We start from the raw sequence: 14,373 nt of genomic DNA on the forward strand, positions 1-14,373 counted from the left end.
CCGCGGATTTGACATATTCCCCATGGTGATGGAAATTTAATAACTTGATGCAAGGTTGAAGGAACGACATCTATTTCCTAGATCCATGGTCTCCCAAGGATCATATTGTAAGCCATCTCCATATCTACTACTTGAAACTTTGTATCTTTGACAACTCCTTCGGCGAATGTGGTGAGTGTTACCTCTCCTTTCGTCACAACACTAGAATTGTCAAATCCAGATAAAGTATGCGCCTTTGGTATTAATTTATCCTCAGCTTGCATCTCACGTAATAGTCTTAGCAAAATAATGTTCACGGAACTACCTGGATCAATCAAAACGCATTTCACATTAGTATCATGTACAATTAAAGATATTACCAGGGCATCGTTATGAGGAGATAATACGCCATCCGCATCTGCATCATCAAATGTAATACTGTCTTCCTCTAATACATGTTGCACCAATTTCCCTTGGGTAATTGTGACTTTGGAAATTTTATTAGCTGCAGTGTACGTTACGCCATTGATGTCTTCATCCCCGCTTATAACGTTGACGGTCCTTTTGGGAGAAGGTGGTTTAGGGGGTTCCTGCTTGTTCTTCATGTAAGTTTGCTTACCTTTCTCACTGAATAACTCGGTGAGATACCCTTGTTTTAATAAATGATCAACTTCACTTTGTAAAAATCTACAGTCTGTTGTTTTATGCCCGTGATCATTATGAAACTCACACCAATGATCAGGGTTGCACCTGTTTGGATTCGATCTCATCTCTTTTGGCCACCGTACCTTGTCATCCATGCTTCTCAAAACAGCTACGAGCTCGGAAGTGATCACATTGAAATTGTAACCGCCAAATCTCGCCTTCGAATTTCTATTATCATCACGTGACTCATGGGTGTTTCGATCATTCCTAAACCTTGATGAAGAGCCTGACTCTCTATTCCTTGATCTGTGATCATACCTTTGATTGTCATGTTTTGACCGTGAATCTTTTCCCGCAGGTCCCATGTATGGCTCGTACCTATTTTTACCGGACCTTTTTTCGGTTTCCGCCTGTCTCAAACTTACTTTTTCTTCTTTTTGGAATCGTGGAACAATATCTTCTTCTATCCTTAGCTTCGTGCTATATCTATTGTAAACGTCATTCCATGTTGTAGCTGGGAATTCATGAAAACTTTCCTTGAGTTGCCTCGTAGCTTCTGAGCTCTTTTCATTCAAATTACTTGTGAAAGCTATAGCTGCCCAATTATCAGGTACACGTGGTAATGTTATTCTTTCACGTTGGAATCTGTCCACAAACTCCCTAAGCAATTCTGAGTCCCCTTGCTTGATCTTGAAAATATCATCTATTCTTTTTTCGACTTTTTGAGCTCCCGAGTGTGCTTTGATGAAAGAATCTGCAAGATCAGTAAAATAATTTATAGAATTTTTGGGTAAAAGAGAATACCATGTTAATGCACCCTTGGTGAGTGTTTCACCAAATTTTTTGACTAATACTGATTCAATCTCCTGCTTGGTCAAGTCGTTGCCCTTTACGCCTGTTATGAATGCAGTCACGTGGTCTCGTGGGTCTGTTGTTCCATCGTATTTTGGAATATCAGGCATTTTGAATTTCTTTGAAATTGGGAGGGGAGCAGCACTTGACTTCCAGGGTTGTTGTTAATATTTATCCGTATCTATCCCTTTGATTACGGGAGGCATCCCGGGTATTTGCTCTATGCGGTCACTTTACTCGTTGAGCTGTTTCTACAATGTTAGTACTAAATTTTGTAAATCAGAATTGACTAAGTTACCTGGTTCTCCCTCCTATGATTCGCTGGGGGTTCCACCATTACCTGAATTAACAAGCCCGGAACGAGGGTTCTCCAAAGTGTTGTTGTTTGGAGTGGGTGTGGGTGGTGCAGCAGGTAATTGGCTAGCAAAAGCCTCAAGAGCTTTATTGACCTGTGCAGCAATTAGTTTCTGCAAAGCTTCATCGATAGCTTCAACATTTTCAAATTGAGTGTTTCCATTTGTATGAGATCCATTAGGAGAGCCTTCACGAGACCGCCGAGGAGAGCCTCGTGGAGAAGGCACCGAGGTTTGATTGCCCTGTGGATTTCCCTGAAGTTATTGGTTTCCTTGAATGTTGTCATTGTTGTTCGACATGGTTGATGCAACAAGGAAAGTTAAGCTAAAAGAGGATAAATTATCAGATTCCCGGTAACGAAACCAATTTGTTTAACCAAAAAATGGGATTTCAGTCAAAACTTTAATTTAGAAGAACTCAAGTTACTGATAATCAAAAGAATATATGAAAAAAAGTAATTTGGCTAGAAATAAGATAATCAGAAGAAAAGCAAGTAAATTGGTATATTCATATAGTATTTCGTGTCCCTACAATTGATCCGTTCTCTCCCTTTTATAGCTATTTTGGAGATATGCGTTTTATAGTAATAAGATAAGCATATTTGGTAGCAAAGGCAAAACTCCGCAATCACGAAATAAAGCTCTCCGCTCAAAGAAATCGCACCCAAAGTAAAGGGATACATATAAAAATATGTAAAATCTTCTCTAGGAAGGGTCACTCGTTGCAATAGATCAGGAACAATGATGTTCAACTTATGACAACGAGAGTCTTCCTTCACGGTAGGAATACTGGAAGGGCGAATTGAAAACGGATACCTACCGACAACCCATGAGCGAGGGTTAGCAGTAGAGAGTTTCTCTTCGACGTCTTTTGTGGTGTTAAGACTTCGGGGGATGATGGAACCTATCGTTGATGAAGCAGAATCCTCAGCCTTGTTCTTTTTCTTTAAAGAGCCAGAGCGTTTGGAAGAAGAATCCATTGAACAAGAAGAAGGAGAAAAGTTTTTGGTTCGTAGAAAATTAGGGAAAAGATGGAAAACAAAGATACAAGTTAGAAGTTTGAAAAATTATGAAGTGTATAGAAGAAGGCTGATGCGTATAAGTAAAATTTTGGCTGCTAAATTTATGGCCATGATTACCTCGATAATCGACAAAGGTTGTACTGAATCGTGGGATGACGCGTGTTCGGGGCATTAAATGCGGAAAGATGTACGTCTAATCAGCTGTCAGAAGCCCGCAAAGAGAATTATCCAAAAGGAGTATTTCTTCCAACTTTCCGGTAACACAAGATTGTGCCACCGGAAAGTAGGAGGACTATCTGTATAGGGAAAAATATGATATGACACATGGAACCCAAGACGGAGATGGTCACCGAACGCAGCTATTTCGCTTGTCACTGGGAGAGAATGTTCATAAAGATATATTAAATGATTTACGTCCGGTAGCATTTAATAAAGAATATTCTATTGTATTAAGAATGATAGCCCGTTACAAGGAATTTGACATTTATTTCCACCGTTACACTTTTATCAATGACCCTCATAATTGACATTAAAGGAGGGCACGATCCTATGACCTCCTTCCCAAAACATAGCTATAAATAGAGAGCTCAGTTATCATTATAAAGGACACGAACTTTCTGGCAAACTTAAACTAGATTCTATACAAAGCTTAATATCATTTATTTTCTTGCTTTTTGATCTGATAATTGTTGTGACCGAAAGTCTTGCTCCCGGAATCGTTATTTCTGCTATTTTATTTACATTCTGAGATTAAGTATCGTATTATTCTTCAATTACTTTATTATTTCTGAATCAAATTAGTTCACTTGTCTAGAAACTACTATAAATTCAACTGTACCATTTTACGGGTAAGCATGTGTGTTCATCCTTAAGCAATTTAAAGATAAAAAAAAACTAAAAAGACAAAAAAGATGTTTTTCATTTTGAAAATAATATTACGATAAAGCGTAAAGTAAACGATAACACCGCTCATAAAGTTCTCCTGTTAACCTAAAGCTTAGACCATATCAAACTCCAACAAAATAAACCTTCTAAAGATATATACATCAAATGCTATCCTTTTTTACTTAAAAAAAAAAAAATTAAAGTCAGCACAACAACTATTGAAGAACTAATATAATAAATGCGTACATATTACACATATCTTCACATAAGGGATGGAAGTCTTGGAATGTTACAAGGAGTTACCGAGAGAAATGAACTAATTTTTTTCGCGAAATTTTGTAAAAGAATTATGATTTGAATAATTTAAAAGAGAATTTGTCTAAGAATGAAACCTGAAAATATCGTAAAATGGAAGATATAGATTTTATATGTTGTAAAAGCATGAATTCGATTTTTTAGATTTAATTCTCTTCTAATAAATATAATATCACAAAATATTACAAAAATAAGTAGAGAACTAAAAGTTTTGTTCAGTGTTGTTCTTAATATTAAGAAAATTAATGTTTCTCAATGTTTATTTTGTATCTAAAAATAATATTTTCTCTCATTTTTCCTTAAGCGTATACCTTATTTTAAAAATAGAAAAAAATTTAAATACAAAAGAAGAGAAAGAGAACCCAAAGAAGGAAAGTATAAATATATTAAAAGGTATATATAAAACTATATATCTTGTATTGGTTTTTTATTTTTATTATTCTTGAAAACTACCTTATGTCATAATAACACAAAAATGTAATAAAAATACATAAACACAAGATGCTTGTAGTTCGTTTGTTTCTAAAATTAAATTGCTTAATTGTGATAGTATCATTTGTTGGTAAGATACAAGATATTATCCAATTAAGTCAAATTGGACAACAAGGTATACCCAAAGTCAATAACTAATATTCATTGTTGAATAAAACATATTTTATCTTTATTAATTATCATCTCTCATTTCCCTACATCAAGGTTTCGGACGGCGTCTCAAGTCTTCATATTGACCGACCATGATTCTAAGAAAGACTATGATGTATAACATGATGTTAAAGGTTCTGTACATTTGAATCTCATTAAGAAAATGAACAATAAAGCGAGAATTAATGATATTAGAGATGAGTAATTAACTTTGAAAATGTAATTATATGAAAGAATAATCGATCATGTTACTGTTGGAGAACATTCATTTTCCTTTTTCAGTAAGAGAACTTAGAATTATTTTGATTATACTTACTTCGCTATAGCATACATTAGATATTATTTGTAAAATACGAGAAGAAAATACCAACATACAAGTATTATATTATTTACTCAATTTTGATGATGACTTTTGAATTCTTTATGAATAATTTTAAGCCACTTATGTGATAACTAAAAGATTGATCTTTTTAATTATAAATTACAACATAGCTATTTAAACAAATTTTAATTACTTTTATGAACAAATTAACTAGTTTGGCAAATAAAGACAAAGAACAAATCAGAAAAAAGCGCGGGAAATGAAAACCAGTGACAATGAAGAGTACTTTACATAAACCCCACAACCCTTTTAAAAATGGAGAATAGGAAACGTCGCACTTCACCTTCCAAGCTCCGCTCTGCATCTTTGCGCAAAGTTTCTCAACACCCAAATATGGCGTTTTGGGGTTTGATTTTTTTTTTTTCCCATTTTGTGCTTTGTTTATTTTCCTCCCATCTGTTTGACTACATGATCGTGGATAGATAGGGAGAACTATATGGAAACTTTCTTTTATGTAAATGCATTTCTTTCATAATGGTAATGTTTGATCGTTTCTTGTCAAATGTCTGATTTGTTCTTTTAATTTCTTGTTTGCCACATAATTATGTGAAAGAAATGATTGGCTCAAACTTAATTTCTCTGTATATAGCAGAACGGTCCAATTTTTATGTTCAATTTGATTCCAAGATTTTGTATCTTCTCATAGAACCAGGGACCGTACACACTACAGTTGCATAATAATAAAGGGCGTGTTCGGATTTCACAGGTTTATTTACTTAACCGTCTTAATTATCAAATGAGTTTCTATCTCCTTTACTGGGTAATTGTTAAATTTAAAAAGGTGGTGGAATGAATTTGGATGACGATTGCAGGCGACACTAGGGGAGCGTAGTGGATTGTGGAAATCAAGATCGATAGTGCGATGTGCTATTGGCAGTCGGCCTCCAATTTCAATCTGCTCGTTGTGCAAGGAAATTCATTGTTGTCAGTTGGATCTTGAGTTCGAGGAGTTTGATGATGTTGTTTTCTCAGTTGTCGGTCCACGTGGAATCCACCTCGCCCGTTATTACCTCCCTTCCAAGGGAACCAGCAGTAAAAGTACTGGAACTGATGAACTTGGAGTGTATCCTTCATTCTTGAGTGTAGTTTTCGGTTGTATATTTTGGTAACATGACATGTCCTTATATTTCACTACACTATCCGAAAGAGAAAATTCAAAATTTGTCCTTCCATTTTAGCTTTTACTTTTGTGTTAATGGATTATTTTGATGCTTAATCATATACTGTCACTTTTCCTTTACTATTTCATTCTGGTCAAGAAGATATTAGCAATGCAGTATGTGAGAGATGATAATAGGCGCCAATGGATCAACAGCTTCGATGATGATGCAGGTGCGCGAAATGCTGTCATATCATATTTGCTGTCTGTTTTATAAGTTGTTGGAAATTAATAGTTGTATAAATTTGTAAATCTTACAAGTTGGCTGGGAAGGCTAAAAATGAGGCAGTAGTCTTTAGAAATGTCAGAAAATGGATATTTTTACGAGACATAGGTCTTTGTAATCTCCATGCGAAAGAGCTGATCACATATCTATTATAGGAACCATTAGTAGAGTGAGCTGATCCAGTATATTATTTTGATGATAGTAGTCTCATCACATATCTACTGTAGGAACCTTATAGGGAAAGCTGATCCAATATAGCTAATATGAACTTTCATCTTTCTTCAGTGTGACATGTGTGCGGATTATATTCGATGAACAAAACAACTTGTCTTCTTGCTTAAATAATTGTACAACAACTATGCATCAAAGCCAAGCTAGTAAACTTGACCTTGTAAAAAAAAATCCCAAACTAGTTATCTGTGCTTCATTAGTCAGTTTCAAAAGATGTTTTTTTCTAGGCAAAATAGGGCTTTTGCTTCCAGTTGACGGGAGAGGTTCAAGTTTTAATGATATAGCAACTGATTGCGGACTCAAAGAAGATACACCAAAGGCTATGAACAAAGGCAACTGTCCACTGGCTATAATTCCATGTCAGAAATCAATCACTGGAAAGTAAGCTTTTTTTATCTTTTCCTTTCAGGTGTTTCCCTTCTGACAGTATTATATAACTTGCTCATATCCTCATCCCTACAATTGTAAACTTTTCTTCAAGAAAATGCATTATCAAATAGAATTTAGTTTACTTGAAGAAAATGTACTGCCAGAGCAAGATATACCAGGATCAAGTATAATTTAAAACTCTGTTAAGGTAGTCTTGTTTGACTCCCTCTAATATTTATCCATAAATTGATATGTAAAAGGGAAAAGAAATGACTCGGAAAATCTGGTTCACATGATAAAAGAGCAAGAAAAGAATTAAAGAGAAAAAGGAAGTTATCCGGAAAATCTGGTTCACATAATTGGTTTCACTTGATGACTTGCCCTTTTGAATATGCAGAGATTCAAACAGAAGTCCCCAACCAGTAACTGAAATGTGCCATTCTCAGGAGAGAAAGAAAGAAAAGAAAAGGAAGATTGAAAACCAAGAAAACCGTTGTGACTCAAATATTTCGTCATTCAGTTGGAGATGGAAAATCGAAGCTCACTTGCAACTCTTAAGGAGATCAATTAGAGTGCCATGTCATCAGATACTTACATTATCAGATGGAATGACGTTGCCAAGGTTTGCTTTGCACAATAATCTTTGTGTTACACTACTCCTTTTGTCCTAATTTAAAATACTTGTATACATTGTAGCTATTATAGAATTTGATAATGGAATAGACTGGTTTCTGAAAATGGCTGCTTTATGTAGGCCTCATAACATGGTTGTTATAAGCTTTATTGGTGTCTGTTGTAGACTTAGACTAAACAAATAAATAAAGAAGTTCTATCTTTAGATTAGATGGTTCACTCAATTTATTTTTGTTTTCGGTCTCATAACTATTCATTAGTAGTAAATGTTTTGTATGCAGCAAAAGAAATAAAATATTTTTTGTATCTGGTGCAGAGAAAAGAATTAAGCCCATGTGTGAAGCAAAACAAACTGCAGACCTAAAATACATATGTGAATATGTTTCATGTTTGATAGTTGAAAATTTTAAATTAGGCTATAAATATTTGAAAAATATTTTGAGTATTTAATTTTATTGTACGATTGTACTTTTGTTGTTAAAAGCCTCTTCTGAGGCATGCTTAAGTTCTGACTTGCACTTGAATATGCAGAGCTCCAAACAAAAGTTTCGAACCAGTAACTGAAATGTGCCATTCTCAGGACAGAAAGAAAGAAAAGAAAAGGAAGATTGAGAACCAAGCAAATCGTTGTGACTCAAATATATCATCATCTCAATTGGAGATGGAAAATCAAAGCTCACTTGCAAATCCTAAGGAGATCACCAAGAGTGCCACATCACCACCACAGGTACTTACATTATCAGATGGAGTGACTTTTGAGGTGCTGGTGAAGGGAAAGCAAGATGGAAAAGTAGCTTCCACAAGAAAGCATAGGTGACTTGACTCTATTGATAATTCAGATAGAGGTGGTGCAAACACAATGCTAGTATCACTACTGAGTTATCATTGGTTCTAACATTGGTGAAGCTTCCCATAGATTCCGTCTAGGTCTCTCTCTCACTCTTTCTCTCTCTCTTTCTCACTCACACACACAGAGCGGCAGCCATAAAGTAGAGAATTTCCATCCATTTGTTGTCTCCTTCGCTACCGCTCCGTGGGGTCAACATTACGAAGCAAGACGAGATCACCACTTCTCTCAGTAATTGACTTTACTTCGTAAACTTAGCCTTAGATGTCCTTTCATAGATTCTCGAACCTACTTAAGCACAGTTCTTCTTATTCTTATTCTTTCTTAGTTGAAGTTCCTATATTGGTTTTTTCTTTCTTTTGTGAATGTTATAACTCCAAATTCTAGGAGTATATACAGTTTCGGTGGACTTTTTTAGGTCTTCCCATGATTTTCCAGAAAGTTCTCTTCATTCCTTTCCCTATACAAGTTGTGCCTCTTCATATTTATTTGCTGTCTTTGATCAGTTGACAAGAACATGATAAAGGGATTGAACATTGGCATTGAAGGTAATCATTTTTATGGACCGAAACTGTATCCTTGTATATATGAAGCGTTCTATTATACTGTCTCTTATTCGTCCCTAAACTAAGTCGTACAGGTATATATGCATGTTGGTGAAAAGAGAAGACTAACTGTTCCACCATCTTTGGGGTATATACAAATCCTTGCTGAAATGTACATCTTTTAAACTTGTTCGTTGTGATTCCAACGCTTAAAAAGTTTCTATGTTCGTGCCTTTTGTCGATGCAGCCTTGGGAAAAATGGTAGGCCTCCAGCCCCGCCAAGATTCATGGCTCCAGTATGACATTGAATTGGTTGATATATGTGAATAGTAGAGATAATATACAGTTACTCCATTCATAAATCATTCAACAATGAAAACGATATTGCCGACCCTTGCTGAGGTAGTTATGTGAAGAGTTGTTTTACTATGTCTTTTAACTGCATTTTAGACAGTAAGCAAAGCAGCTCTCACCTCCAGTGATGATATTAGCTTTGATAACTGAAGGTTTTGTTTTTTTTGCCTCCTGGAAATGTTTATACCTGATTGCTAACTTTGCATACTGGCCTTGTTGAATTTTGCCGCGACATCAATCGTGACGTATCAGTTTTGTTAGTTTAAGTTTATTTAACATCAATCGTGACGTTAAACAACTTTTGTTTTGGACAAATTAAGAGTCGTAGGATTTTTATTGAGTGCACAAAAGACCAACTAATGCAAAATAATATATCAGACCCCCCAACTTGCCACTTTTTATTTAGGCAAAATACATAAGTTGCCACCTGACCTATGACCCAAATCCCCCTTACACACTTTCAGTGGACGATAATAATATTACACACGCAACCTTTCTAAAGTGTATCTAGTACACACCATCTTTTTGTTGACCAACTTTTCAAAATATGTGTAATATCACGCACCAATAATATCGTGACACGTGTCAAAACAGAAAGAAAATACAATAAAATACCTAATTTACACCATAATTAAAATTTCTTCTTTAAAAAAAGAAAAAATAAATAAAAAAGATCCCCCTTTCCCGCTTTTAGTAATTCCTTCCCCCCCCCACCCCCTGGCCTAACCCACTTAATCATCTTCTCCACAATCTTTCCACCATTAACGCCATAGTTAGTAGTACCGTGTCCCATTTTCTCAATATTGTCAATGGAGCTTAAACTCTTAGAGATGAATAAGAGCTAAAGATGCCCATCTTCTTCTACAATTTTTTTTTATTACTAAAATCACCATTGTCATAACAGTACCACTACCGCCATTAATTTTTAGAGCAAAATTCACAAACACTATAAACCCCCTTTTCAAACCCATTCAATTAAAAAAAAAAATTGAAGTCAGAGAAAGAATCAGCAGATCTGAAAATAAAATTATGAAAAAATATAGAAAAACTAGTCATTGATTTCATTAGCAGATCTGAAAGAGTTAAATCTTGGAGGAGATGACTATTAATTTAGAACTTGGATCTAGCTCTACAATTATTGTTGTGTTTTAGAGTTTAATCTATGGAGAAGATAAAGTGGGTGGCCAGGGGAAGAGGAAAACGTGTGGGATGGTAGGGTGTGGAAAAGGGACCAAATTATTTGGAGATGAAATAGTTAAAAATAGAAAAAGAAGAATTGACTCAAAAAAGTTTAAAAGTAAAAAAGACTGGACATATGACGTTTAAGTAATGATTAAGACCCAAAAGTTTTACATTCACCCGCCTTTTTTACGTGTAAAATACGTGCGTGCCATCTGTCAAATGTGATGTGTACTAGATACACTTTAGAAATATTGCGTGTGTAATATTATTATCGTCCACAGAAAATGTGTAAGGGGGATTTGGGCCATAGATCAGATGACAAATTATGTATTTTGCCTTTTATTTAGTGGACATCTTAACTATTTTTGGTCTTAATTACCCTTCCAACTTGACAGTTTGAAGGACTTCGCCACCTTGACCTCAGTCAGAGGAAGTATGATACATTTGTTGCCATGCGGATATTTTTTGACCACGTGGCATGTTTAATAAAAAAAATTGTTATTATCTTTTTAAATAATCTATTCTAGCCAAATTGGGGAAAAAAACATTTTTAGAACTTTATTATATTAGGTTTTTCTTTTTGGTAAATTTATACTCCGACAAAAGTATTGAGTTCAGCTGAACACGGTAGTATAACACTACATACGCTTCTGCCACCGGAACAACCTTGTGTGGAAGAAAATAATAGTGGAAGAAAAATAAAAAAGAATTTAAATTATATATAATAACATTTGTGTCTTTCCCTGTGCGCTTTTCAACTGGTGCTGAATGGAAGGTACAACGATGATGATTTTTATGTATCTGCGGTAACCGATTGGGGTATTGAGATGACCAGACCCGTATCTTGGCGTTTAAATGGAAAAAAGCACAAATACCATATGTAGAGAGCACGTTAGGCGACATGATATCAATAGTACAAATTTGGCCATTGTAGGTAGGGCCAGCAAATTTACTTTTAGTTCATATATAATCAAATAATAATGGTTTTCAAGGAGTATTAAGAATTAAATTGATTAACAACCCTACAGTTAACACGAATTTCACAAGTTGTTTCAGTTGGTGGTTGTAGGTGTATTAGGAAAAAACTGAATTTACATTGAAAGTGACGTGACATAACATGAGGACTGGTCAAATGGTCAAAACATGATGATCAGTTAAGAGGCACGAGTGACAACAAATACGGGGAAAAGAAAGCTAAATAGGCACGAGAGGCAATTCGAATAATACAAGCTTCGTACCTATTTAGGTCATTTAAAGCCAAGAGATCAGAAGGCATTGAAGACATGGATGTGATGACGAAAAGGAGTCCAAATTCAATATTAAATACCCAATATATTAGAGAATTGGTATTAAATAGGAATGATTGTGTAACGTCTTATTTAATGTCATTTATTGCTCATAATTGTCTCATTAAGACTAAGGTATTACTCCTTTACTTAGAATCAACTATAAAAGGAGGAGGTCTCTTCATTTGTAAGGACAGAGGATATCATCAACATTACATTGGAATACAAACCTATTTACTGCTTATTTGTCATTCTTAAAAAGTCTATTATTTCTTTTTCGTCTCCTGATTATCAGTAGCCCGAATTTCTATTTGTCTTTAGCTTTGACCAAAGAATCACATTTTTGGTTAAACAAATTGGTTCCGTTACCGGGAAACTGATAATCTTTTCTTTGAAGCTACGTTTTATTCGTCTTTATCAACATGTCAAACAACAACAACAACAATAACAGTGATAACACATTGGGAAACCATGAAAATCAAATCCATCAAAATCAAGGAGACCTACCGAACATTGACGTGGTTCCCTCCCCTCCAGATTCACCACGTCAATCTCGTGAAGGCACTCCTGCTCCTAAATCCTGCGCTGATCAACTAGAACAATCTGAACACTTTGAAGGAGGTGCAAATGAAGCTTTACAAAAGCTAATTGATACACAGGTCGGCAAAGCTCTTCAGACTCTAGTTAGTCGATTGCCTGCTGCACCACCCACACCAACTCCTAATAATAATACATTGGAGAATCCTCGTTCTGGTCTTGTTAATTCTGGAAATGGAGGAACCACCAGTGAACCACAGGAAGGGGGACCAGGTAATTCGAATAATTCCTATTTGCAAAATTTAGTATTAACCTTGCAGAAACAGATTAAGGAACAAAATGAGCGTATTGAGTAAATCCCTGGAGTTCCGCCTGTAATAAAAGGAGTAGACATGGACAAATACTCACAACAACCTTGGAAGCCAAGTGCTGCTCCCTTCCAATTCCGAAAAAGTTCAAAATGCCTGACATCCCGAAATATGATGGTACTACAGACCCACGTGACCACGTGACTGCATTTACAACAGGCGTGAAAGGCAACGACTTGACCAAACAAGAAATTGAATCAGTACTGGTCAAGAAATTTGGAGAAACACTCACCAAGGGTGCATTAACCTGGTATTCTCTTTTATCTGAAAATTCTATAAATTCTTTTGTTGAGCTTGCAGATTCTTTTATTAAAGCACACTCGGGAGCTCAAAAGGTTGAGAAAAGAATGGAAGATATTTTCAAAATCAAACAAGGGGATTCAGAGTTGCTCAGAGACTTTGTTGATAGATTCCAGCGTGAAAGAATGACTCTACCCCGTGTACCTGACAACTGGGATGCAATAGCTTTTGCAAGTAATTTAAATGACAAAAGTTCTGAAGCAACGAGAAGACTCAAAGAAAGCCTTCGAGAATTCCCTGCAACCACGTGGAATGATGTTTACAACAGGTACAGTACGAAGCTGCGAATTGAAGAGGATACCGTACTAAGTTTCATCATGTAGAAAGGGGCGGTTCCAGAAGATCAGAAACCGAAAAAAGATCAAGTAAAAACAGGTACGATCCATATATGAGACCTGCAAGAAAAGACTCACGGTCAAAACAAGATAGCCAGCAATATGATCAAAAATTGAGGAACAGGGAATCTGGTTCTTCATCAAGATTCAGAAATGATCGGAACAGACAAGAGTCACGAGATGATGACAGAAGTTTAAAGGCAAGGTTCAGCGGATATAACTTTAATGTCACTACCTCCGAGCTCGTGGCTGTTTTGAGAAGCATGGGAGATAAGGTACGATGGCCAAAAGAGATGCAGTCAAATCCAAATAGACGCAATCTAGATCATTGGTGCGAATTCCACAATGATCACGGGCACAAAACTTTAGAATGTAGATTCTTGCAGAGTGAAGTGGATCATCTATTAAAGCAAGGGTACCTCACTGAGTTATTTAGTGAAAAAGGTAAACAAGCCTATATGAAAAATAGGCAAGAGCCACCAAAGCCTCCTTCACCCAAGAGAATAGTGAATGTGATAAGTGGGGGAGAAGATATTCACGGCATAACCTATACAGCTTCCAACAAGGTTTCTAAAGTAACAATTACACATGGGAAATGGGTACGACGGGTTTTAGAAAATGAAAGTATTTCATTTGATGATGCAGATACCGAAGGAGTGATAACCCCACATAATGATGCACTGGTAATATCTTTACTTGTACATGATACTAATGTAAAACGAGTTTTGATTGATCCAGGGAGTTCCGTAAATATTATACTACTAAGGGTATTACGTGAAATGCAAGCTGAAGACAAAATGATACCCAAGGCGCATACCTTGTCAGGCTTCGACAATTCAAGTGTGGTAACAAAAGGAGAGGTAATTCTAACAACTTTTGCTGCAGGTGTTGTTAAAAAAACTAAATTTCAGGTAGTTGATATGGAA

General features: G+C 35.7%; 1 protein-coding gene across 2 annotated transcripts; it reads left to right on the plus strand.

Annotated features, from left to right (window-relative positions):
- Positions 1–5,348: 5,348 nt before the first annotated feature.
- On the plus strand, positions 5,349–9,606 carry LOC107805857 (uncharacterized). Of its 2 annotated transcripts, none has more exons than XM_016629952.2 (6): positions 5,349–5,781; positions 5,888–6,138; positions 6,335–6,407; positions 6,919–7,072; positions 7,458–7,682; positions 8,225–9,606. In XM_016629952.2, the coding sequence occupies exons 3-6, from the start codon at positions 6,347–6,349 to the stop codon at positions 8,508–8,510; spliced, it is 726 nt and encodes a 241-aa protein (XP_016485438.2). In that variant the 5' UTR covers positions 5,349–5,781; positions 5,888–6,138; positions 6,335–6,346; the 3' UTR covers positions 8,511–9,606. The 2 variants fall into 2 exon arrangements, with proteins under 2 accessions (XP_016485438.2, XP_016485436.2); XM_016629950.2 differs by having other exon boundaries at positions 6,338–6,407.
- The last annotated feature ends 4,767 nt before the right edge of the window (positions 9,607–14,373 follow it).

The sequence above is a fragment of the Nicotiana tabacum genome, chromosome 5, assembly GCF_000715075.1.
Source record: "Nicotiana tabacum cultivar K326 chromosome 5, ASM71507v2, whole genome shotgun sequence".
Taxonomy (NCBI): Eukaryota; Viridiplantae; Streptophyta; class Magnoliopsida; order Solanales; family Solanaceae; genus Nicotiana; species Nicotiana tabacum.